Source organism: Phycodurus eques, chromosome 16, assembly GCF_024500275.1.
Source record: "Phycodurus eques isolate BA_2022a chromosome 16, UOR_Pequ_1.1, whole genome shotgun sequence".
Classification (NCBI taxonomy): Eukaryota; Metazoa; Chordata; class Actinopteri; order Syngnathiformes; family Syngnathidae; genus Phycodurus; species Phycodurus eques.
The window spans coordinates 12503693-12531453 of record NC_084540.1 but is presented as its reverse complement, the minus strand read 5'-3'; the positions used below and the strand labels follow the sequence as shown (position 1 = coordinate 12531453).

The 27761-nt window shown below is 40.0% G+C and overlaps 1 protein-coding gene across 2 annotated transcripts in view; it reads right to left on the bottom strand.

Moving 5' to 3' along the window:
* Positions 1 to 24532, bottom strand: part of prkcbb (protein kinase C, beta b) — an 86071-nt gene extending 61539 nt beyond the window's left edge. For both annotated transcript variants that reach the window (XM_061700230.1, XM_061700229.1), the window contains exons 1-2: positions 24158 to 24532; positions 21794 to 21825 (exon numbers count right to left, since the gene is read on the bottom strand). In XM_061700230.1, coding sequence (XP_061556214.1) covers positions 21794 to 21825; positions 24158 to 24336 — 211 coding nt within the window. In that variant the 5' untranslated portion in view covers positions 24337 to 24532. The remainder of the gene's footprint in view (positions 1 to 21793; positions 21826 to 24157) is intronic.
* Between the last annotated feature and the right edge of the window lie 3229 nt (positions 24533 to 27761).

The following is a 27761-nucleotide window of genomic DNA, read 5'->3' as shown; positions in this document are numbered from 1 at the left end:
TTTGAGAGGATCCTGGAAAAAAAATGTTTGTAATCGAATTACGTCGGGATTTTGTGATTTTACCTTATAAACTCAAGAACGGCTTATCAGTTACTGTACACCACAAGGTCATAAAACTATATGAATCTCGGCAGGGGGAAAAAAAAAAAAAAAAAAAAAACTACAAAGACTGATGCCAAATTCGGACCCATTAGAGAATATCATTAAAACAAAGTATTTTCTTCATCTAGCACCATCACACACATGCGCACACAGTCATGTGCACCTCAATGGTACTTGACTCCCACACAATATCCTCCTCTTTGGTCACACCACCCACTCACTGATATGATACAACACACATATCAGACCACCCACTCATTCCAGTCATATCACAGATTGAATACACAAAGCGAGGGTGGAGGGAAGCATGGAGGTAGGGATGGAGAGAAGAGAGCTGCGTGCACATATTGCTTCAAGGCAACTGCTCTTTTGGAGTACCACTTCTGCCAAATCCTTTACCAAAACACAGATATCGTATTGCGAAAATAGAACTGCACACTATGCAATGAAATGACCCTTGGGCCAAAACAAACAAAATCTCTTTATATAAATATGGCATAACAGAAATGCAGAGTGTACACTTTTTTGTCTGAAGAAAACAAATGTAGATACTGTAGTTTAAAATGCAAGTGGTGGTTCAAATGCAAACTATAAATTTACCATTTGTTTCATAAATATGCATGAAAGTGAATTAATAATATAGAAACATATGTTTACGGCAAGACAGACACATGTTCTTGAATATTGTGACCTCCTGACCCTGGGGTGCCCTCCACCTCTTATCTCAGTCCGACTCTGCGCTTCACTATTCATCATTTATAGAGACACAAAGACAACATTTTCAGAACAATCCCAATTCTTTTGAATCGCGTTTGTTGCCGTATATATGGGTTTAGAATTTGAATATTTAACTAATATAACTCCATTAAGCATATTAGTTTTCAATTCACAACTGACATATGGTCGCTGTCCCATGGAAACAAAGATAGTCAATTTAATATGTTTCCACAAATCAGTACTGTCAGTCTGTCTCCATAAACATCTGTTATTTATACGTATTACTAACCAATTTGAACAGCTTCAGAACAAATTTACTAACTCTATTGTCGTAAAACTCCACCTCTTCCTCACTCTGATGGAGCCGTGCGGCATTATGTCACTTTAAGATTGAAAGTCTGGGTCTTTTTCAGACAATAATGAGTGAAAATAGTTAGGTTAGCTACATTTGAGTTAGCCTGTTTTGTCAAAAATGGACAACTACAATTCTTCAGCGCTGAAGGAACTGGTCAGCCACGAAGGGAACTTTGTGTGCTGATTCATTTCCGCTTATTAGGCAGCTTAGTCAGCTCATCATTTTATTTTATCATTCTTGGCTCCAAGACTTTTGAAAAAGAGTTTTGGAAGAGATGCAAGTGAAGTATTAAAGGCTTTTTTTCTGGTCAGGGGGTCGGCATCAGCGCAAACTATGATGTGCACGACTGGCAGCAGCGACGTGTCTGTTCGATTTTGATCAATGAAAGCTCAAATTTTTTTTTATTTTGATCATATTAACGAAGCAATTGAACATGATTTTGGGGTGGTTTTGTGTTGATGTTGGTGCACAATGGTTTCTGCTAGCAACATAAGTTATAGTATAAACTGGCACAATGTAGTGTTTGATAACTCAGGCAAGACGGTATTTTTTTAATTCCCTAAAAAGTAGTAGATTTGCAGATGCGAGGATTCTGCCCAACAGCGACGATATACAGTATCACACAAAAGTGAGTCTTTCCCTCACATTTTGGTAAAAAATTTTGTACATATATTTTCATATATTTTCATTGGACAACATTGAAGAAATTATGCTTACAGCAGTGGGCGGCTGGTTAGAGCGTCTGCCTCACAGTTCTGGGTTCAATCCCTGGCCCCGCCTGTGTGGAGTTTGCATGTTCTCCCCGTGCCTGCATGGGTTTTCTCCGGGCACTGCGGTTTCCTCCCACATCCCAAAAACATGCACTTTAATTGAAAACTCTAAATTGCCCGTAAGTGTGAATGTGAGTGCGAATGCTTGTTTGTTTGTATGTGCCCTGCGATTGGCTGGCAACCAGTTCAGGGTGTACCCCGCCTCCTGCCCGATGATAGCTGGGATAGGCTCCAGCACGCCCGCGACCCTAGTGAGGAGAAATGGCTCAGAAAATGGATGGATGTACAGCAGTGTAAATTTACTGTTCCCTTAAAACAAGTCAGCACACAGCCATTAATGTCTAAACCCACTGGAGATAAGAGTTCAACCCCAAAGTAAAAAATTCCAAATTGCGCCCAAAGTGTCAAAATTATTAGTTTCAATGTGTTGGCAATCTTCGTATAGCCTAGACCAACTTTATAGAGAGCAAAAATCTTTTGTTTCTTCAGATCCTCACAGGGGTTTTTACCACAATGTGCCATTATGAACTTTCAATGACCAGTAAGAGAGAATGTGAGAGCGATAACACCAAATGTAACACACCTACTCCCAATTCACACCTGAGACTTTCAAACATTAACAAGCCACAAGACACCGGGGAGGGAAAATGGCTAATCGAGCCCAATTTGGACATTTTTACTTTGGGGTGCACTCACTTTTGTTGCCAGGGGTTTAGTTCTTAACGGCTTTGTTTTGAGTTATTTTAAAGGGACATTTACACTGGTATACAAGCTATACACTGACGACTTTATATCATTGTAAAGTGCCATTTCTACATGATGTCCCATGAAAAAAATATATAATATTTATAAAAATGTGAGGCGTGTACTCACCTTTGTGAGATACTGTATTCAGTATGTCTTAGCATGCAGCGAGAGGCTTAACATGTATGCACATGGCCCCAGTTTTCAGCCTTCAAAAGACCGCGGTCATGTAAACTTACGATCAACACATTTATCAATTTTCTGTTAACAACGGTCAAGTAATCTGCTGTCTGTCTCTCTTAGCATTGCTTAATTTGTTTACAATCATAACAACAAACGCTTACATCCAGTTGTGGGGAAAGATCAGTGTGCCGACCTGATGATCCAATCTGATTTAACCAGGTCACTGCCTTGCCTCGGGCAAGCAGCCATGTGATGTACCTGTAGCACTCCAACAGTGTTACCTTGCTGGCTGCAACTGGCATATTACTGAATTGTTTCTAAGACAACAGGAAGCTTCGTCTTTCCCTGACAGCTTCCAATAAGCGGGATAAATTAAGCTTTTCACAACCAGGCGGCACAATATTGATCCCAGTCCTTTACTGGAAGGTCACAGTGGTTTTTGGCCTTTCATTTCTATCGTTGTTCACGCTTGTATTTGCATATATAGGGCATTCCAGGGGAGGGAAGAAAACAGACCTCAGAAAACATTTTAATGATAAACTTTTTATTTATTATTAAGTCATTATGCACAAATTCATCACAATAACAACTGGGCTGTTTTTTCCCGCCAGACATATTTCTGTGAAGTGTCTCGAGTTGCCCAGCCCTCATCAATATTGAATTTATATTATTACATAATGCCTGGTTTGTCAATCAATATTAAAGTCCTGTTGTGCTCAGAGCGAACAGAGGTACGAAGAGTGAATGCAAATGCAAACGTGAAAAAACAAAACAAAAAAAAACGAACTAACACAGGTCAGATCTTGTAACGAAGCTCCCCATCAAGTCAACTGTCAGCATTTAACATAACTGCTCTCGTTATCCTCATTTAAAAAAAAATATTACAGATACAAGCAAAATAGGATCCGAATGTGACTCTGTGATTGCCTGAGCAATTATGAAGTAAATATTTCGAACACTTATCAGATAGCTTTTTCTGTTTTAATTGCAGCTACGTATGCAGAAATTTATTTTACACCGTTTTCATCTTTCATTGTGTTTTTCCTTTTTCCAAACCTCCCATTGCATTCATTTTCTTTCTTTTCCTTCTATCATCTCTACTCTGCTCCACGGCTCTCTCATATATTCTCTTGATGAAATGTTGGCAGAACACCAATGTTGCACAGCATTTTCCACTAATGAGCTGCCAGGACGTGTGCGTGTATGTGTGCGTGTGTTGCAATGACATGGAGCACAGTGATGGCCCAGATTTAGACATCACGTCAATGCAAAACACCGGCTACAGTATAGATTGTACAGTACTACCTTTACAACCACAGATGCTTGGCTGTTTGAATTCAGACTACCTGCAAAATTTGTTTTGTTGACCATAGTTGGTCCATATATGAATTTCTATCACACTTTAAAATTATGCTGAACCTAGAACTAATCAATAATGGGAATGGGGGGGGGGAAAAATTGAATGGTGAAAAAATTAGTACAGTACATTAGAAGAATCCATGATTTTGCTTCAGGGCTGGGACGAGTAGGTCCATCTTGACTCAAATGACAAACAAAAGAAAAATAATCTCCTCTACAGTAAACCCATGCTTTTTGTAGGGATATGTCCTGCCACGAATAACAAAAAAAGTCTGAGTAACTGACAGTCACCCTAAAAATGTTGATAATTGCCTTTGTCCATTGTTTAAAATGTAAATCTACCACAAACTATGATCCCAAAACAGTTTAGTAATATAATTTCAAATTCATCTTACCACATTACCCTTATACAGTTGAAAACGGAACTTTACATACGCTATGTAAAAAGAGTTCTCACTGTCTGACATGAAATCCAACTGAATTTTTCCTGCTTAAAGTCAAGGACGATTACCTAAATTAATTCTATTTGCTAAATGGCCAGAATAATGAGAGAAGGATTTTTTAAGGATTTGATGTGATTTCAAAAAGATGCACATGTAGTGACGACTCTACGTGACTTCAACTATCCCCTGGCCTACAAAGGTCATATCTCAGGCAAGATGTATCACTTATCTTTAATATCAATTACTACTTTCCTAATAGCCAAGGCTTTGGCGCCATCTTGTGGCATCTTTGGGACTTACAGAAAGAGCACAAAAAGATGCAAACAGGTGAGTTTTTCAGTGAAAACTTGAGGATAAGTTTCACAGTAAAAAATAAAAAAAGAATAATAATAAGCGACTAGGTGAATTTGTGAACTGCGAACTGTGAATAGGTGAGGTTCACTGTATACGCATTTTTATCTGGATTAGCACCAATGCCTCAACAATATTTCACGAGAAATTTTTCAATACAGTGAGTGCAAGGTTTAGTTTTTTTGTTTTTTGGGGGCGGCACAATGTTATTTCAGTCCATTTACTGTAAACGGGAAAAAATTAATCGATATATGAATAAATTATGTTATTAGCTTGGTCACAGAAGGAATTCTCACATTCTCGAAAACTCGTAAGTCATGGTTCCACTGTATACGGACAACTTGAGCCCAAATGGCTTCAAAATACAACCAAGAACAGGGTGCTGAAGGGAAAAGTAATGTGACAAAGTGTGATTCTTTCAACTTGTGGCTGGCAGCTGGACAAAACAATCTCCACCAGATCTTATCCATGGCTAGAGGCAAGCAGTGCTGGCAGAGTTTTAAGAAAGTGACTGAAGAGACCAGACAGACTGCTGCTCTTATTTTGTGCTCGTCTGACTGTCTCGCTGGTGAGCAAGGTGGGAAGAGATTGATACAAGCGGACGAGGAGCAGTGTGATAAACAGGAGGTAGAAAGTCAATAGTCCAAACAAAATACAACATTCTCCCTTGGTCTGTGTGTGTGGGGGGGCTTATGTAAGGGGGTTGAACAGCCTACGCCAAAGTATAAATACCCACAATGCTTGTGAAGACGGGAGAAGGCTCAGAGTGCGTCAGCACACCCCTATCATTCCTCCTCTTTCCCTCCCTCACTTTAATCCACCAATCTTCTCTTCATCCTTCCCTTCCATCCTCTGACACTAAAGCGCCCTTCTTTTATGTTATTAAAGCCTTTTCATGGGAAAAATCACAGAGGATTCCACTTGGCAGGCCAACTGCGACCTCTCATCGGTGGTGATCACAGGAAATGCAAGCAAAACAAAATCAATCGCAAACGCACAATTTTCCACTGCAAGTCTTTGAGGGTTTCCAAAGAGTTGTGTCTCACTTTAACAAAATTATTTTATGACTACGGAATACCTTCACGTTGAACTCCATTCGCGCCCAATGTGGTCTTGCTGTATTTTTAATATCAGAATTGCCCGCAGTACATAATCGTTTCATTTCTTTCCTTCCAGTACACAGAGTTGTTAAAGTGCTCGCTGCATCACTATACGCTGGCACTTTCTAATTGATTGAGAGTAGCAATTCAAGCTGAATTCATGGCTTTATTTACTTATGCTAGAGACTTTGCAATCACAAGCAAGGACATAAATCAAACAAAAATAACTCAATGGCTGATTCAATTTTGAGATGATCCCACTCTTTAAATATTAGCACTTCCACTTAGAACTTGTCATGTTCTGTGAATATCAATGAATACAAAGTTATTTTCCAAGCAATTAATCTGTAAAATCATTTATATTTAGGAGACATGCGTAGTCTCTTTTGTTGTTTGTTCCATTTCAGTTTGAGCTCAGTGCAAGAAGTAAAAGAATGTTGGCACAAGATGGTTTTATGCGGTCGAGCCAACACCTCCACCCTCATTCATTCCTTCCATCTCCATCTCATTCAGCAATTTTCATTGACTATCTCCACCATCTCTCACTCACCGCGATGCTTTATATCCTGCAATGTGATAAGACAAATTTGAATTGTAGTCTAAATTTCTAAATATACAATCCATAAGTATTAGATCATCTCTAGCTTATTACATTATAAATGTTATGTTTGCTTTACATTTACAACAGTTCTCCATTTCTTCCATGCAAATTCCACACTGAGATTCAGATTATTGATGAAGCAAGAAAAAAGAGCATTGCATTGAATTTAAGGATAACTGTAGCCTCTGTTCTATGCACAAACAAACATCTTGTAAAGACTATACAGTATATCCATTATATCGCTGGGGTGCAAGGTCTGGATTCTCTTCAGTGTGTAAAGAGTAAGAAGCATATGTGTGGATTTGCCATCCGTGCACTGCAGATAGAACAATCATTCATCTAAAGCAAATAGAACCGTAATGGCCGGCCGACATGAGATTACTTTGGGATGACTTTGTTTTTAATCATTTTTGTCCATTGGTGCAGAAGAACAATACACCTGAAAGTCTTCATCAGTTTTTTCTTTTTTTTAGACCCGAAACACAGAACGTGATCACTGTAATAGTCAACCTATACATGTACATATACGGTTTCTCTTCAATTAAAACAAACTAGATGAGGGTGGGGACGCTCATAACTCAGCCCGTTTAGATCACTTTTTTGAGGTTTAAGGTCACAGGTTAGTCCCTCTAGTGGTCAACTGGTTGCCTGACAGAAAAGAATTGTTTTTATTTAATTTTGTTGTTTATGTTCATCTCTAGCTATCGAACATTTAAAAAAAAAAAAAAGTTTTATTGTTGTTTATTGTGCTTCATATTTTCATTGATTAATGTGACTTATTAAAAAGCCTTTCATTAGATTCATGTTTAAATTGAGCCACCAGTTTTGCCTTGCATGCAATAAAATTCATTTTTAGTTTGCTGTTTACGATTTCTACGGGTCACTGTCGGTGTAGTGGTAGACTCGGCTGACTTTGGGGCAGGCAGCGTGGGTTCGGTTCCCACTCAGTGACTGTGTGAATGTGCGTGCAAATGGTTGTCCGTGTTGCCCTGTGACTGACTGGCGACCAGTTCAGGGTAATAGTTCGCCTTTCGCCCGAAGTCAGCTGGGATAGGCTCCAGCATGCCGCGACCCTAGTGAGGAATAAGCGGTTAAGGAAATGGATGGATGGATGGACGATTTCTACGGTCCAAAAGAACATTTGGTTGCTGATTTTATACATATTTTTTTGTATTCAAATAAAACTTGTTGAAATGCTTTTGGTGCATATAGCTGTGATTTCTTTTCCTGCAGCTTACATTTCTTATAGCAATACCATAATACCGTTAACGTGATAATTTTGGTCCCTACAACTCCCAACACACACACACACACACACGCACACACAACTTGAGAAGAGGCACTGTGCATCAGCGCAGGCTCTCTGCTCTCCTTCTGTTTGTGTGACTGTGGAGGGCTCTTAGTTTCCTCTTACACCAGCAGTACTCCTGCCTCCACAGTGTGACCTGAACAGCCGGCTACTGAACTTGTCCAGCCGAATACGAATACACACACGCGCACTCCTCTTATTCTGTATATCAACTTTGGACCACTCACCTGCCCTCCTCCCTCACACTTGCCCCGCAACTGCCACGCTGTCTCTTTACTCCCCCACAAAACTCTACCTGCTGTTATCAGCAACGTGGCAAGAAAATTAAAAGTGAGGATTGGAAAGAATAATCAGAACAAAAGAAGAGTGTATGACTATGTAACATTATTTGCTTGTCATTTGCCAAAGCAAAGGGAGATAATGCCCCCAATGCCGATTTATCGAATTTATTGAAGCCCTCATTAATCCAGAGAGTGAAATGGTGTAAAGAGTCACGATGGACAGAGAGAGACAGGGCATGAGAGGGAGAGCAGCAGAGGGATGAGAATTTGAAGATGCAGAAGACAGCTGATGAGACAGGTCTGAATGTCAACTCACAAACTTAATGCTGTCTTCTATCCAGAATGAAATACAAAGTACAAATGATAGGTGTGTCATGAGGTTGGAAAAATCTCCACCTTGAACATATAGAAACAACAACATTGTATCGGTAACGTGTTAAGGTTTCATGGGTGTGGGTAAGCTAGGGATTGGTTTGCACCCTTGCCCTTCACTTGTTGACAATCACATTGGAAATTGGTGTGAGGGCTCTTGTGGTTGTGTGTCTACTGTACACAGTAATGCGTGCTGCATCTTGGGAAAGCAGGACAATGTCTACCACAATTCGCTCAATGCTTGGCAACAGACCAATGCTGTCTGTCTGTGTGTTAGTCTTTCATTACTTGCAAGCTCATAAATGGCACATCATATCACTCTCTGCACGACGACAATTTGCTCGAAGTCACAAGCATCGATTCATGGTGGTCACCGAAGCCCGAGTGAGAAAAAAGTGGGGAGGAGACCGAGAGTGTAAGAGTATAATGAAGAGATTCTACTCAAAATCAGGGGGTTACATTGGTTAAAATGATCCACATTCAATGAAATTGACATTTTCAACGGTTTTGCTCCCTTCCAAAATACATCCACATAAAGTCCCAAACAAAAGGACCAAAGAAGTTGAGCTGGTATTAGTCACCAAGTGGGGCGACAGCACGCGCAGAAAGGCAAACAATAAATGAAGAGGCAGAGCTGAAAAAAAGTGGTCCAGGATGACTGCTCTCTGCCCCTGTTGCTAGGTTACCATCTGTCTAAGAAAGGGTTAAAGTGTCTCAGGAGCAATAGTGACACAGTTAGCTCGTCTCCATCAGACTAACAAACACACAAAACCTGAATTGACAAAACATGATGGAAATAGTTCATGTCATTCCGGAAATAGCGCTACACGTCCTGAAGAACTGCAAAAGGTTTAGCTATGTTGTAGATTTATCAAGAAGGTAATTTGGATAAGACACATGCGTACGTACAGAGTTGTGAAAAAGGATTTGACATTAAATTGTTTGTTAACATCCCTGCAAAGTGAAAATAAAAATGTCTTCTAAATTTGACACACCAAGAGAAGTGTTCACAAGTCTGCCAAATGTAAATGAATTAAAAAAGAAAATAAATAAATAAATCACCATGTATATAAAATGAGGTTCCAAAATTGTGAAGAACAGAGATACCCTCCAAGCTCTCGGACAGTGTGGGTATGTCAGCTGAATGCGCTGAAAACTTTCACCTGTCACTCATTTACGTTCCTATGTCTACCATATGCCTGCACATTTAATATTCCTATATGTTTGAACTGCGAAAATAGAAAATATATCCAACCGAGTCGTTGCAGGGCTTTTCCATCCCGCGATGGTCATCTAATTCGTCACTGCCTCGCTCCGTGTGTCACGTGTTAAGTCCACAAAACAGAGACATTTCAGAGAAAGTTAACCGTTTATTAAACACAGTGATAGCCACCGATGGAACGAAGGCACTCAATACTTATGTAGTGAGAGAGGGCCAATTCATGCCAGAAAGCATACATGGGCTTCGTTTTAGCTACGCCCCAAAAATCCGGACAACTGAAATGGTGAAAAAGAGTTTAATGCTATATCACTGCAATTCAGGACTATATTGTTCTCAGTCTTTACACGTTTTTAGCAATTATCGTCATACATTTATAATGTATTATGAAATAAATGTCTGAATTTCACATTAACTGAGATTAACCACAGTTTTGGGTAAACTGAATTTAATTTCAAAGATGATCACCGCCAGTTTTGTTGTATCAAGAAATCACTTTATTAGCACCTTTCAGATGAAGGGAAGTAGGATCTCAAAAAGAAATGCACCATGCCACAAACCAAAGAAATTCAACAACAAATGAGAAACTAAGTGTTGTTTTTAAAAAAAATAACATTATTATTTCTGAGGAACTACGGTCAAGGCCAACATTCACAAATGGAGCAAGTGGTAAACCTTCCCAGGAGTGGTCTGCCAGCCGGGATTACTCCAAGAGTTCAACAACAACTCATCCAAGAAGTCACGAAAGAACCCAGAACAACATCCAAAGAACTGCAAGCCTCACTGGACTTAGTTAAGGTCAGTGTCGACAATTAACATAACATGGATCTGTTGGAATGCCGAAGGAAACCGGAGTACTCAGAGTAAATCCAAAAATTAAGTATAAGGACAATGTTCAAACTCTACACAGAATGGGCCAAGGCCAGATTCAAATCCAGAAACGTTGACAATGAGGCTAACCACACCCAACGTCCTGCCCCGAACAAGACCTTACTCTAATTTATTCTCAGTCTGACAGTACCAAAAGTAAACACACCAACAGTTCATGTCAAGTCTTTAACTGTGTGTTGTTGTGTGTGAAGCCTGAAACAGGCTTGACCTACATTGGTTGTCTGATGCACCCCGTCATGTCTCTGAGGGGTCACCGTAGCAATGGGTGTACAATTGCCACAAATGTCAGCAGCAAGGGATAACTTAGATGAGCCCCGTTGACATGTCAAATTAGAAACAAGGACAAAATAACAAAACACACACACACCAACATGGATGGAATGGACAGATATTGCTGACAGTCTAATAAATAATTAAGGTGAGCAAGGTTACATTAATGTATTAAGGCTAACCAACCGCTTGCTTTAATAAATACATGTATTCATCAAAATGTGGTAATGTACTTTCTCACATTGACAAACGAGAGGTCTTTACACCACTAAAACTGAAAAGAGGAAGAAGTTACAGGAAGATGCACTCTGCGTTACCCTAGAGTGACTGCTTGAAATAAAAATATATCAAATTCAGTTTCGCCAAAAAAAAAACTACTCTGTCAGAATGTTAGGGAAATTCTGACTTAAAAAGTGACATTTTGATTGCTTCTGTGGTTCTGAAGAACAGTGTAAATTATTAGACTCACAGTGAGTCAGAACCTTACAAGTGTGAGAATGCTGGCTGTACGGGGCACAGTTTGCAGATGTTGGATACAGAGAGCAAAAGGTATCTTCTTTGACCCCACCCAAAAAAAAAACAACAACAAAAAAAACGCTTAATAATTATAATAAGAGCCAAGAAGACTATTTAGTTACCGACACATTTATATTCCGTCTGAACAGAACCAAAATTCTACTTAAGACTTTTAAATGGGCCACTGATGGTGTAGCGGTACACCCACCTGACTTTGGTGGGGGCATCGTGGGTTCAGTTCCTACTCAGTGACCGTGTGAATGTGAGTGCGAATGGTTGTCCGTGTCTATATGTGCCCTGTGGCTGACTGGCGACCAGTTCAGAGTGTAGGCCGCCATTCGCCCGAAGTCGGCTGGGATAGGCTCCAGCGCCCCACGACCCTAACCAGGATAAGCAAAAATGGATGGACGATTGGACTTTTAAATGAGTGCAAAAGTGCTTAAAATGTGAATAACAACAGTTATTGCGTTTGCATTCAGGGTGCAGGGTTATTTTAGGTGAAAAACCATGGTAGACGTGACGGGGGACAAAATAATAATACCGTATTTTCACGACCATAAGGCGCACTTAAAAGTCTTACATTTTCTCCAAAATGGACAGTGCGCCTTATAATGTGGCGCGCCTTATGTGTGCACCGAGTTCCAACATCTATAAATGTTGTTGTGTGATGAGCGCTCCACTTGACATTTTATTTTTTTCCTGCCGACACGCTGATTACACAGAGGAAAAGGGGACGTGGCTGAGGACAGGGGAAGGGTGGGTGAAGTAGGACGCTAAAGCCACGCCCCCAGTAAGTATATAGCGCCGGGGTGTTTTTATATTTTTTATTTATTTATTTTTTTTATTTTATTTTTGTTACCGCTTGACTGACTAGGATCATTTCCGGGGTGTGCATTGTGCAAAACAACATCGGTTTGGCTCAGGACCCCAAAAATGTCACCTACGAAGAGACACGCTTACGAAGCACAGTTGAAACTGCAAGCTATCAGTTACGAGGAGGAACATGGGAATCGATCAGCCGCGAGAGAATTCAAGATCAACGAATCCATGGTTCGCAAGTGGAGGAAACAGGAAAAGGAGCTTCGCCAAGTCAAGAAAACGAAGCTGAGTTTCCGCAGAAAAAAAAGAAAAAGAAAACGCTGAAACAAGGCAAGGTGGCCCAACTTGAGCAATGGATTAATGAGCAAAGAACAGCCGGGAGAAGTGTCTCTACAGTCACCATTCGACTGAGTGCAATAAGTCAGGGCTTGCCATCATTCCGGGAGGCTTGACGAACCGCTGGACATCCATGTAAACAGGGCGTTCAGAGTGAAGTGATCGTAGTGGGAGCCATGGATGACAGATGGTGAACACAGCTTTACTAAGACTAGGAGGCAGCGCCGGGCGAGTGTTGGATTTATTTTACCCAACATTATAAAAAATAGACACAAAAGGAATGAAGACGCTGGTTTCTTTTTCTCATGAGGACGGCGTATGGGAGATTGTTCAGATTACAGCCTCTCAACACGCTCTAAACAATCTCTCCCGTCGCTCCTGTATTTATTTGAAATAGGGAGGTTTCTAAGTTTACAAGACATAACATACTAAGCTACAAGACACAACACACTAAGGGTAGGGTTTCAAGGTGAAAACATGGGACCAACACCTGCCACGTCCCGGCCACGTCCTTCTCTCTGATGATTCCTGCTGAGTCATCTTCTTGAAGGCGAGACATCCTCCTTTCTCAGAATCGTCCATAATACTAATGCAAGCTAAGCAAATAAATGATAACTTCTACAATATATTTAACAGCGAGATACGCCACAATTTGTGAATTGATTGTGGATGCTCGGGCTAACGTGTCTGCTTGCACTGTTGTTCGATCTTTCGCACGGCAACGAGACTGACTCGAACCTGGCGTGTTTGATGGAGAACTTGCCCAGCTGTTCATTGCGGATAAAGAAGATAAATACTTCAATAAAGTACAACCGAACTCAGTTTTGCTCCCGCTGCCTTTTTAAAAACATTGTTTTAGCGTGCATGCATGCTATCGTATGTTTTAAGATAACATGTTTTACCATGCCTGCGCCCAATAATACGGTGCGCCTTATTTATGTGTTAAATACAGAAATAGACCCCGTAACTGAGACTGCACCTTTGAATACGGTGCGCCCTATGGTCGTGAAAATACGGTAATAAAATATATATTTTTTTTTTTATTAAGAAAACCCTCTAGATTTTAATACTGATGCTCATGCTCAGTTGGTAAAGGCACATTAGCTCAGCTGGATAAGTTCATGCAGTTAAATTGTTTAATATGAACTTTTGACAATGTCGAAAATACATCTAGTGAGAGGGTTTCGATTTGTTTTTCATCTGAAAATAGGGTCTCTGCTTTCCAATGTAACTGGACTTAAAATATAATCTATAATTGTATCATGCGACGGTCCAAAGAAATTCAAAAACAAATGAGGAAAAAAAAGATTATTATTATTAAAGAGTGGGTCAGCCAACCAAAATTATTACAGGAGTGCAACTACAACTCATCCAGGAAGTCACAAAAGAACCCATAAAGACATCCGAAGAAAACTGCAAGCGTCACTGGACTCAGTTAAGGTCAGTGTTCGTGGCTCAACCATAAGAAAGACACTGGGAAAAAATGACATCCGTGGGAGAAAAGGCGAAAACCACCGTTGAAAAAAAAAAAAAAAAACACAATGCCAGATGTAACAGGCCTCACAAGGTGTGAGGCCTGTTACATCTGGCATGAAAATAACACAGCATTTGATCAAAAGAACATCGTGCCACAGTGAAACATTGTGGTGGTCTGGGGCTGCTTAGCTTCTTCAGGACCTGGACGACTTACTGTGATTAATAGAGCAATGAATGATGTTGTCTACCACAAAATCTTACAGGCGAGTGTCCGGCATTAGTTTGTGCCCTCAAGTTCAGGTGCTCATGGGCTCTGCAGCAGGACAGCAACTTGAAGCATAACGGCAAGTCCACCTCTGAATGACTCAATAGTTTTGGAATACTACTCAAAACTATCAATCAAAGACAAAAAATTAAGTGAGAGCTTCTGTATTTGGCAAACATTTTGAACATTACAGCACAGCAAAGTAGAAAGAGTGCAGACCTCTGCCATGGTGGAACAATACTCATTTGAATCAGCACCAAACCTGTGCACCATCATATCGAGCCAAATCCTGCATGTGTTAATTTTGTTATTGAAATACATAGTTTGACTACTAATTTTAAAATATGATTAAACGCCCTGTTCTCTAAAATGCTGAATGTGCACCTTCATCCAGATCTGCGATCAAATTATTCCTTATGCCAACAATGAAAAATAAAACAAGGAGCTATGGTGAAGGCAACAGAAGGCTTTTAAGTTTGTGTTACATCTTGCCATTATATTGAACCATACCAGGTTGGGAAAGCCCTTAATACGTACTCAAAAACAATTTACTGTAAATTATGCCTCATGAAACCTAGGAGTCATGGAGATCGGAAGAACACAGCTGATCTCCCAAATCCACGCTCTCTGTCATGTTTGTCTAGCATTGTGGCTTTTGAATGATCCTGGTTTTCTTTCCATTTTGTCTTCACACCTACACATTCCATCCATCCAGGCATCCATCCATCACCCCATTTCGTGTTGCCTCAGTGGAACACTTGGGCTATTTATAAAAGCATCAAAGCCCACAGCTTCCAACACACTGCCACTAGAGAGAAGAGGGGGAGATGGAGTGTGAGATGGAGAGGGAACAGGGGAGCCAAAGTAGAGAGGGAAGGAGGCTGGGGGACATTGAGGTATGAGAAGAAAAAGACAGATGGAGGCATAGGAGCAGTAGCGTGAGAACGGAGAAACTGGTAGGCACAGAGGGAGAAAGCAGTAGATCAAATACCAAATCAGGGTCAACAGAGGAAAGGAAAACAAAAAAGCCTATCCGCTTCCCTTTGCTTTGGGAACTCATCGATGCAGCTCAATTTGTTTTTATGCATGCATCTGTGCGTGAATGTGCATGTTTGTGTGCGTAGGAGGCATGTTTTTAGACCCGGCGCCCACGCAGGTCGGAGCTGCAGAAGCACCTGAGATGCGACGGGCATCACCAACACCAACTATTTGCAAATGTTCACTTAGTCATTTGAACCCGGACGGGCTCAAATTTTAAGAATCAAGAAGAAGTGTGGGCACCGTGCCAGCCGGCACCGCCATGGTTAATGCCAAACACAAGAGACAGGCGATTAAACTTCAAAGACACCTGAGTCAGAAAGAAGTAGGAACTGACCTTCGAACTGAAAATAAATAAATAAATAAATAATGTCTGAAAGGCGCTAATAGCTGAAGCAAACAACACGTTTATGGACTTGTTTTAAGTGCATCCCCACTCCCACATCATTTATGTCCTCTTGTTTCACCTCATTTCTATACCACTTCTTGCATGTCCATTACCTCCTCTGCCAGAAAAAAAATCTCATCCACCAACTCCCAGCTCAAGTGTCATTGCAGCATGTACCTCTCTCTCTCACTCATTTCGCACCAGCTGCCTCGCTGGACTTGCTCTATTTTCATCAGTATTACTGTATAATTGTCATATGCCTGCAGAAAGCACCCGCTTCACTCACACGGCAAGATTTTGAAGAACATTCTCATAAATGACCCACTATTTGTCAAAAAAATGCATCTTATGCATGTTACACTGCGAAGGGCTTACTTTTAGGATGTAATGCTGTATGAAATGGTGCACTGAAGACATTATGGAAACTATGGTACTATGTGATGTATTTATCTCCAAATCAAGCAGCCTCTCCTTTCCCAGGATTGCCCTGCAATGTACCTCAGGACATATTGCATGTGTTACATTTACAGTATAAACCTATAGAGAAAACGGCACTTTTTTTTTTGGGCTCTCAAAAAGCATGTAACATCTTTTGATTTTTATTTCAAATGAACATCTGCTTCCTACACCTTTTGGTTTATCCATCTCCTCATTGGGATTTTCAATCATTAATTTTCCCATCACAGAGGAATCGCTAATGTTGAACATCATTGAAGCCGTGTAGTTCGGAAATTGACCACCTCTGCGTGTGTTTTGCTTTTTCTTTGGCTTGTTGTGGCCTTTTTCCACAAAAGAATGACCAGCCTCAACAAGGATACACTGGATACTACCTAAGGTAGGAAAAGGTCAAGCATCAACATCCGTTGTCACTTAACAAAGGCAGATGATTTGTTGTTTTTAAATTTTCCTGTGTTTAACTTCTTTTTAGACTTGTGTGGCATTTAAATTGTTACAAAATTACTGTAAATGCATTCCACTTTTTTATTTAAGAAAGCGTGTTTCTTTGTTTTACAAACTATTATATATAATACTATCAGTGGTTCACTCATTTTAAGACATTTACAACCATTAGTAATCTTAAAACCGTTTTCCTTTTTTGTTTAATTAGCTTTTATGTTGCCCCCTTTTCCATCTCTGTGACTCTTGACGCTTTCCAAGCACCTTCACACACAAAAACACAATCTCGAGTCTTAATAAAGGCATAATCTTGCTTGTATTTGAGCTCTCTAGATTGTGCAGGCATACCGAATGTTATGACCGCAGGGAGGGTAGAATTTCCTGCAGAGATGAGGGTAGCGGCTGCCCAAAGCAGTGTCAAAGGTAATGTTACTTTTCTTATTAACAAGTTTTGTTGTCAGTGGCTCTATTTCTCAGAGGAGCCTCCGCATGGACCTTACTATTTCAGATAATAAATAAGCCAATTCGCAATCAAATCTCTGCAATTTTCTTCTGTCTGGGATACAAATTGAGGAGGAAAACAATCTCCACTCTGACCTCAATGCACATTGGAGGCATTTGAGCAACTTGTTTACACTAGCAACAATCCATAGAAAGAGAAAGAATCAGCAACAGTAGACTAAACACACACAAAACTAAACCCAACCAACCTCACTACACTGCATTTGCACGGGCAGACTGTGAAAACCATAGTTTAATTCCCATTCTCCATGCAAAAAAAATAAAAAATAACACTGCCTAAAATAGATGCTACAGGCTTGATGGAAAGATGAATGTGTACTGACTTTCTATATTATTATAAATATAGTTGGGAGTTGTTTGTGAATCAAGAGTGTTGATCCATGGCGTAATTCACCAGCTGTGTCCACACATATGCCTCTCTGGTCTGGACCAAAGCAAATAATACGTAAATGGTGCCTTTTTTTAAATTGCAAATGCATTCAGACTGCCATCTTTAACACTGGAACAAAAGCCGTCAAAATGAAAATGATGTTGATAAAGCCGCACAGTATATGGTGGTTTTTTTTTCTACCAGCCGAGATGTCAAGAGGAGCTTTCATAAAAGGCAAGAGTTCCTCTGTTATCACACAAGCAGATACGCGACAATGAGACAGCAGATTCCAAATGTTGTACTGTAGTTTCATTATTTCCTTATGCTTTCTGTCTTTGGTCCGTGCAGTGTTCAAATTCCACCTGAAATGATTCAAATCATGCCAGAGTTCATTTCCAAGCTAACCTAGATACACCAACCTCTTCAAGCCATCTTGGACCTCTTGTTTGGTGTTGTGTGTTGTGATGATCAAAGAAACTGCAATATCAGGCCAACTGCACAAGACTTCTTTTCCACATGTCAAAGGCAAAGCACATTAGGGGACTGAGGATACGTACCTTCTTATCTACCCCATGTCTTACTAAGACCACATCGCTCATGATCATACTGCACAACTTGCTCATCAAAGTTTAAAATTCCATTCTTTCCGAGCTCTAAAAAGGCTGGACAATGACCTATAGCACGCATACACATCAGGAAAGAATGTTGGTCCAGAATGAATATATACATAGGTTACACCTCCAGAAAGTGAACATTGTGAATGAGTATAGCTTTTATAGCACTTTTCTCTGAAAATATTTTTGAATGTGTCTATGGTCATTTTTGTCTGTTGTGGTTTCTCTGAAAAGATTTTTTAATGTGTCTGAATTGTTTTCCATTCCTCAAGAGAAAATGTTTTATGTGTTTGAGGTCAAGGTTCTCAGGTACTTCCACACTAAACTAATCCAACTGTGTCTTTATGGACCTTGCTTTCAGTCAATAGCATTCACGTTGGAACAGAAAAGGCCTTCCTCAAGCTGTTCCCACAAAGGAGGCGTAGATTTGTCACACCCGCGACCCTAGTGAGGATAAGCGGTTCGGAAAATGGATCTTGATAAAATGAAGAATTAAGATTCAGAGGGAAATGGCTCAAGTCAGGATGTGTGTCCCAAATCCCAATACTTTTGGTAATTGGTAGTATATTTGAGGACATTCCTTTTTTTTCCTTTGATTCATTTTATACAGTATAAATCCCAGTTACCCCTCCACCGACAACAACACTGCCTTCCTCTTCAAGCACACCGAGACCCCCCTGCAGCGCAGCAGATGCATTCCTAAAGGACACTATTTACGTACCACCTATTCACCCAGGCTAATTATCAGCTATCACACTGTTGTGCTGAACAGCACCTCTTCCATCTTACGCCATATAGGCAGTTGTGTTCCACTGTTGCTAGGAGACATGAAAATCATTGAATAAATCCAGTAGGTGATTAAATAAAATTATATGGAAAAAAAAAAAAAGAAAATTCACCAGAGGCATGCATATCAGTCCATATTTTCAGCTATGTCCCTGTTCATTTACGAAGACACACAAAGTGAAGGTGTGTCTAAAGAAAAATGCAACAGACGGAAGCATTTTACAAAGATACGCAGAGAAGTCTTAAAGGAGATAATAGCTGATTCCACCAAGTTTAGGTTTGGGCGATAAGTTGCATCAATTACTGAGTCACAACATTGTCTTCCATGAGTTCTTTGTGGTTGGATGACATCTGCAAAATATGGCGACACAGTGATGCTTCATCATTGAAGGAAGTAAGGGTGCTGTTAGTGTTTGGTACTGAGCATGTGGGTTCACAAAAGTTTCCATCCAAACAAAGTTACTGTTTTACCTACAAACACATTGATACATTTAAGCCAATCGTAGGCCACATATGGACAAAGAACCATTCATACCTAAGGGCGGTTTAGAGTCTTCAATGAACTTAACATGCATGTTTTTTGAATGTGGGAGAACGCCGGAGTACCCTGAGAATATGAAAACTCCACGTAGGAAGCCAGGAGCCGGAATTCTAACCTCTAACCTCAGAACTGTGAAGTGGATCTGCTGACCACTGGGCCAGCGTGCGCTGTTGTCTTGTAAAACCAAACGATAAACAGGAAACCAACTTTGGGAGTTTGAACTACCATTATGAATGATATCACGCCAAGCGTCCACAAGTTACACACAACCACAGTTCAACGAGTATCATAGGATTAAATCTGCACCTTTTGGTTTTTCTTTGGCCACACTTCCCCCCCCCCCCCCCCCAAAAGCTCGACCACTGCCAAGGACAAGACCATTTAAACCGGCAAGCATCGTAAGGATTCATTTGTGACACCTATTTCCAAAGAAGAACCAACCTAATTAAGCAAGGGAATTTATGAGAAGAATATACGAGGAAGTTCACTGAAGCGGACTCGCATTCAAATCAGACTCCAGCGTTATGATATGCATTGTCATTTGGTTGCAAAGTTAAGCTACAGAGTTTTATTGTGTTAACTTGTACGATCGTTAGGAATAAAGATGAAAAAGATTAAAAGGTTAAAAGATGAGATGCAGAAGGCATATATCTGTGACACCACTCACCTCCGCAATATGCCCTTGTCTTTTAAAGTTAGGATTGAGTGGTTTTTAAAACGCTCTATTAGCAGTGGTTAACTTATTTTGCACACTTGAATGATTATTAAACATGTTAAATGCCCTTAAATGTATTGTCTGTACAAGTACCACTTGAGTTTAGATTAATTTTAGGTTATTTGTCAGAACGATTTTCTTTTTTTCCTCAAATCGAATCTTTTCGCAGCTTCATTGCCTCAAAGCACTTCTCTTCCACCAGGTCGTCATATACAAAACAATGGGAAAATGATTTCCCTCGTATCTGTTTCTTAGCAGGAATTAAAGACACTACTTGCGTTTTTACAACAATGGGGGTTTGAAAAGTTGTGAAATATAGTGACCAAATCTTTTCTAAACTCATGTTGTTAAATGACGCAGTGCATCACTGAACAGTTTCATGAAAATGGTAACCAAATTTATGTTGCAAAAGCAGTGATTTAGTGACCCCAAAAATTTTGGACCAGGGTTATATACCTCTAAGTCGCAAATATTTTGCTGAAGTCGCTTTGTCTCACCTTTAAAGACATATAGACCAGTCGAGCCTTGCAGCTTAATGGCTTATTTTAATGTTAAATTCAACAATGTAAAAATGTTAATTTGTTAAGGATTGTGTTTTCGTGGGAAATTTGATCAAATAAAGAGCTGGAGGATGAAATGAAGAGGTTGGTGTGTGTTAACGCTGAGGGAGAAAAACTTGTCAGGAAAATTGAAGCAAATCTTAGAAGAAAGAAATAAAGAGAAAAACCTGTTATGTATAATGCCATTGCCAAGTGAAGGGGAGGGGGGAAATCGATTCAAATAAAAATTTATGATTTTTGTGAAAAAGATTTTAATAAGACCGTATTGCCCAGTCCGAGCTAATAGTAATGGCAATAAGGTTTTTGTTTGGCTATTTTTGCAATATGAACAGCTTGAAGTCTGAGGTCAGTTCCACTATCCTGTACAATAATGGGCAAAAAAGAACTAATAACTAAATGCCATGTAAGTTTGCAACTTTGCAAGTTTATTATTATTATTATTATTTCCACCCTAGTGAGGATAAGCGGTTCAGAGAATGGATGGATGAATGGATAATAGAACATCAGAACCTCAATCTAGCTTCAAAGCATGTTGGAAACAATGTTTTTTCTGGAGCTCAGCAGCAGACAAAGTGCCTCAGTCGTCTAGCGGTGAAATAAGCATTGTATCTGTTCATTCCCATTGCATAATTAAACCTACACCTACAGTTTTATCCTCTGTATGACTCAAATCATCAAGTCAAGCCTCCACTTCCAGACTTGTGCCTCCACCAGCATACTGTTTCCACACACTTCGTCCTTACTCATCTTTAATCAAGCAATTGTTTCTGTGAGGATATCAGCATTAGGATCTCATTTTAGCGCAGATATGTGCTAGAAAAAGGCTCGTGTGAAAACTCGGTGTGAAATTGTGAGAGAAGAGCAGGTGGGGGTGTCCTCCTACCTTGACATTGGAATCCCTGCTTGCCAAAACCCCTATGGAGAGAACACACACACACACACACACACACACACACACAAAGAACAGGTTGGAAGGTTGTACAGGCACCGTCGCACATAATCATGCAAACTGCTGTGCGTGTGTGTGCTCATTTTCATATTGTTGCTTCAAATAGATGAGCTCCCTGAATGTGTGCAATCACTTAGCACTTTCATTGTTCTTGCTCATCATGCAGATAGATAGATAGATAGATAGATAGATAGATAGATAGATAGATAGATAGATAGATAGATAGATAGATAGATAGATAGATAGATAGATAGATAGATAGATTGATTGATTGATAGATATGCTCTCAATTGATCCAGATATTACTATTTATAGATAAGAAATACTGTATCTATCAATACAGTAGATGGCAGAAGGTACAATTAATGTGGGTATCGCTTTATTGCCATTCATACAAGATTGTCATTATTTCAGTATATACTTTCTGTGACATTTTTGTTTGGTGGTTTGCCGTGAGATTTCTTTCTCACGTCGACGGGAAACAATGGTCCACGACCGTGCACAGAGCCACACCTCTTTTGGGTCAAGTCATGTATCCATTATTAAATTAAAAAGCCATCATCATGGGGCTTGCATCATTGTAGATTTGGGAGTAACACACAACAAAGCTAAAAATAAACGTGGCAAATTAGGACAACCTAACGACAGAAATTCATTTCATAATTTCCAGTGCAACCCTGGTGGGCTGAGGACAGCTAAACAATCTCAGACAGGGAGCGAAAGGAGGATGCGTCAGTAGCCGAATACTTGGGTTTGGTTTGACTGGTTTTACAAAAATAGTAGCTTACAAGTAACTGTAATATTTGTAGTCTCTCTCAATAGCTCTGGCTGTTATTCACACAAGGTCTGCATATGCAAAGTCGCGGTCCATGGTCCATGTACTAGTACGCGTTTTGTCCTCATTAGTAGTGACTGTAATGACTGTCTTACTTTTTCCCCTACTAACCTGCAATTAAACCCTACCAGTAAATTACAGTGCTGCACTAGTAACACTACAAGCCCCAAACAGCTCGGCAAGTGTCACGCGCTACTAACCACCTCCTCCTTTAAGGAAATTTGATTGGGCATTTCTTCAGTATCCTTGATATCTATCTTAAGTAACCTAAGTGTAATAGTTGGATTAAGCGTGGGTCGATTGGTCATGTCTGTAGAGTGGGGTGCAGGCATGACCAATCGACCCAAGTTTACGCCAACTGTTACACAAGTAGTTTTTTTATATTTGTGTATGTTTTAATTAGTTGTACATATTTTACACTACTGTATTGCTACATCACGTGTGCACAGTTAGTCAGGGAATAAGACACAGTTTACCATTCGAAAGCGTTGTGTTTAAATAAGGGTTAACTTGAAACAAGTTATATTATTCAGTAGCCTACACTACAAGTTTTTGCTGACAAGCAAAAGCCTGAGATAATTTTGAAAGACAAAGAAGTTGTTTTCTTTATGCACAAATCACATAACGAAAATGGCCCAAAAACCAAGGTACGTACTGTAATTTACCGTGGGTTACTACCTTTAACACCCCACCCCTACTAGGGGACATGTACTACTGTCGGACTACTACTCGTGAGGCATAACATTGCAGTAGTTGACAACTGTGTGCTACTAGTACTACTAGGGACATACAATTCAACTAGTTAACATCTAGCACCTCACTTGTATCACTAGTATTGCCCAGATGTATACCAGGGCACAGCTTTGCTTCCCCAGTAATATGTAGTTGTCCTATTAGTATGCAGAAATGTCATACAGTCGAGGAAAGCAGTAGTGGAAAAGACCACCAGGAAGACTCAGTCATTCCACTGTATATGGAAAACATTTATTCAAATGGTACAATTGTCCTCACTAGTAAGACAATTCAACACACTAGTAAGACGGCTAGGACGCACTAGTAGAAGCCAGGACTATGTCTTACTAGTGACATTTCTACTCTTGCCTTCAACTACTAGGACAAAGAGCATACTAGTACATGGATAATGATATTGAATACATTCTCTGAAATGTCTTCCAATGCAGCTATTTCTTTCTATGGGTGCACTTGCCCACAGGTGTACATCAACAAGTGCACGGTTATAATGGAATTCGAGGTTTCTTTTGGGAACACCGTGCATACCCTTTTTTTTTTTTTCTTTTGTTCATGCAGTCACCAAACTACAGCTGACTGACATGTACGGCTGCATTTCATGAACAAATATATATATATATATATATTCTGCAGCCCTTTTTAAATATTTTTTAATATAATATTTTTAATATTTCATTGAAGTCCAATGATACATCAGTGGCAGTGACGCTCACCAGATGAAGTCTGTGCAATGGCTGCAGAAGGTGGGCTGCTTGAAGAAGCGCGCGATGAATTTGTGGTCCTTCACTTCGTGGACGTTCTTCTGACGGAGGGCTCCTTGACGGGCGAAGCCCCTCATGGGCTGCTGGGGTCCGTCCTCGCCGTCACTGTTAGCCGCTGCGCTGTCAGCCATGCTCCAAAGCACAACAACTACCTGAGCTTTTTAACTGAACTGACAAGTTCGCGTCCGCTAAAACAAAAACAACTAAAAAATGCTCACAGGTGTGAAAGTCCTTGTTTGTTTGTTTTTCTTTTCTTTTGGTGCGGGAGCGATTTAAAGAGCGACGGCGTGAACCTGCTGCCGAATGTTTAATTGTCTTTCGGATTCAATGTTGAGTGGATGTGACGAGCGAGCAAGTCGCTGCGAAGCTGCCCGCGCACGCGCACACACACACACACACACACACACACACACATTCGCTGCTTCCTCTTTGCAGGGCGACCAATGCGCAGGAGGGAGAGAGAGAGAGAGAGAGAGAGAGAGAGAGAGAGAGAGAGAGAGAGAGAGAGAGAGAGAGAGAGAGAGAGAGAACAGTCTTTGGAGCACTATTTGCTTCAATTCAATAGACATTGTGGCGCTCCTTCTGGGGTGGGCGCCTTGACTCATCATTTATATATCATATATTTAATATGCATAATATATCATATATATATTATCGTTCTACACGTGCTGCTTCATTGTTTGTGTTAAAAAAAAATCTGCTCTTCAAAGGGTTATAAAAACAGCTACATTCATGCTATTCGTTAGCTTGTCTATTGCGTTTTCAATTATGTGTTAGCATTAAGCTAGTGAAGGCTTAATGATTGTTTTAACTACACAACGTGCAATTGCCTTTGTTTTATTTTTTGATTGACAGTAAACGTCAACTGGGAGTGAGAAAAGACAGCTTGAAACCTCTTTTTCGATGAATTGGCTCTGTGCATGCATCACTTCCGCGTACGGTGTAAGGTGGCACGTTAACTTCCGGTAGTCATGGTAACACATAATGACAAAATGGGAAACGTGTCACATCTCGAAACAGAGTTGATGCTGAACATAGCGGCACACCCCAATGTAGGCTGAAGGAGCAATCACCTCACCTTTGAACAGTTAAAGATTTCGATGCCATTTCGACCTCGAAACGTTCTAGCGCCAAACTATTGACGACGGTGTATAGCTATTACACAATCCCAGGTTATCAGATTTAACACCAGGTTATTTTTCAGTCAGTTGGTGTCCGACCCTGAACACGATAAGCGGTACAGAAAAGGGATGGATGGATTAGAAACCAAGTGGCATGCCAACCATTTGGTGTGCAGACCTTTCAGTGGCGACTTACTCGACTTAATCCTACACTTAATACCAGAAGGTGGCAAAAGTACTCACACTCTGTACTCAAATAAAAGTGCAAATATTGTGTATCGAAGAAAAAAGAACAAAGGGCAAAGAACTCATTTGACTCCTTCACCAAAAAAAGTAAAGTAAAAAGGTATAGACTGTGAAGTGTACAAAAGTTCAAGAGTGAAAATATTTTTTTTTACTCTCCATTGCATACAATGCCTGTTTCGTGTTATGTTGTTGTTGTTTTTAAACCAAGAGAGCTCATGCTTATACGCCATCATCTTCCCATAGGTTTGCTAAAATTGCGAACTGACGAACAAAAATTGCTAAATTAGTTAATGATAACAAATTGGAAAAAAAATACACTTGAACTGTATGTTTTTTCAGAAAAGACTAAGAATTTTTGAAGGCCAGAAGCCTGTGGTTTTTAGGCTGGCACAAAACAACGCATTTGCCACAAATCAATCTTGTTGCTGACAATATCAAAAATTCTCTTAAATTAGGCCATGGATGGAGAATATCTTGTAACTCGGAATCGGTTGCATCACTGTCACAACAACAACAGAAAAACTTCCATAGTGCTAGTGTTAAGAAGAAAAAAGAAGTGTGTCTCGGCCTCACCTCGGGTGAGAGGATTATTCTGTGAAATCCTTTATCCAAATGAGCCGCACATTGGAAACCCTGTTACCTGTAAAAGCGGGCTTCCAAATATGAGAGCAACCACGTGACAGGGGAAAACAACAAACAAATATATCCTTCTCTGATTGAAAAGAGAAAAGCACAGCTGCTAAATTGCTTTCTTTTGCTCTCAAAGGGATTTCAGAGGATTGCCCATGTTTGTTGTATGGCTTGCATTTCGCAGAGTTTGCCAAGTATAGTGAAAAGTAGGTGCTTTATTAAGTACACCTCCAAAATCTAATGAGGACGAGCTGTTTCAAACGTTCTGCCCACACAAAGATAATAATTCAGTTATTGAGATTATAGACTGGATCGTATTAGATTGTGCAGGTATGGCTCTTGCAGCCAGTAAGTGTATTAAATTAAAATATGTACTATACATTGTGCCAGTTTACTTTGGAATTAAAATCCATCCATCCATCCATCCATCCGTTTTGTATAGCGCTTGTTCTGATCAGGGTCATAAGTGAGCCAAGGCAAGTACTTCGTTAATGTACTTCAATAGATTTTTCTGATGACTTCTCTACTTTTACTTCACATATTTGAAAACAACTTCTGTACATTCTCCTTTCTACTTTGCCTATTAAATACATTTTGGGGCCTGTACTTTTTTTACTTTTACTTAAGTAAAGGAAATAAATCACTATTTCAGATTGTCTTAGTACACAAGTATCTGTACTTCTACTTAAGTATAGAGTGTGAGTACCTCTGCCACAGTGCCACCCAATCATAGGGCACATATAGATAAACAGCCATTCACACCTATAGACAATGTAGAGTCTTCAGTTAACCTCCTATGCATGTTTTTGGAATGTGGGAGGAAACCGGAGAACTCGGAGAAAAAAAGAGGACCAACACGGGGAGAACATGCTCTTTTCACACAAAGCAGAGATGTAGAGATCAGTTTTGCTCCTGCTGCCTTAAAAAAAACAACAACATTGTTTTAGCGTGCATGCATGCTACCATATGTTTTAAGCTAGCGTATATTTTACCATGCCTGCACCCAATAATACGGTGCGCCTTATGTATGTGTTAAATACAGAAATAGACCATGTAACTGAGACTGTGCCTTTTAATACGGTGCGCCCTATGGTCATGAAAATATGGTACTTTTTTTCTTTTACCTTTTATGGACAATACATTTTAATTGTATCATTATTCAAGAAAAGTAATTATTTTCCCTATTTGAAAATGCAGTGTTAATGTTCAACCTGTGTATAATGTTACAGCGTCTTAAAATAGTACTAAAGGGCCTACTACACTACCGTATCTTAATGTTGGTCATTATAGTGGTACTTGAGGAGCGAAGTATTTTTTTGAGGTGGTACTTAGTGCAAAAGGTTTGAGGACCACTGCTGTAGACAAAAAAAAAAATCACTTGAATTTTAGCAAACAAGGTGTAAAACATTGATTCATGGTCTTCCACCTGTTTGAAAGCAATAGTCTCACAGTGACAGCTCCAATACACACACACACACACACACACACACACACATACACACGAACACACAGTTGCGGCCGGCTGGTGACAAATGATGTAAATGAGATTAATTTATCTG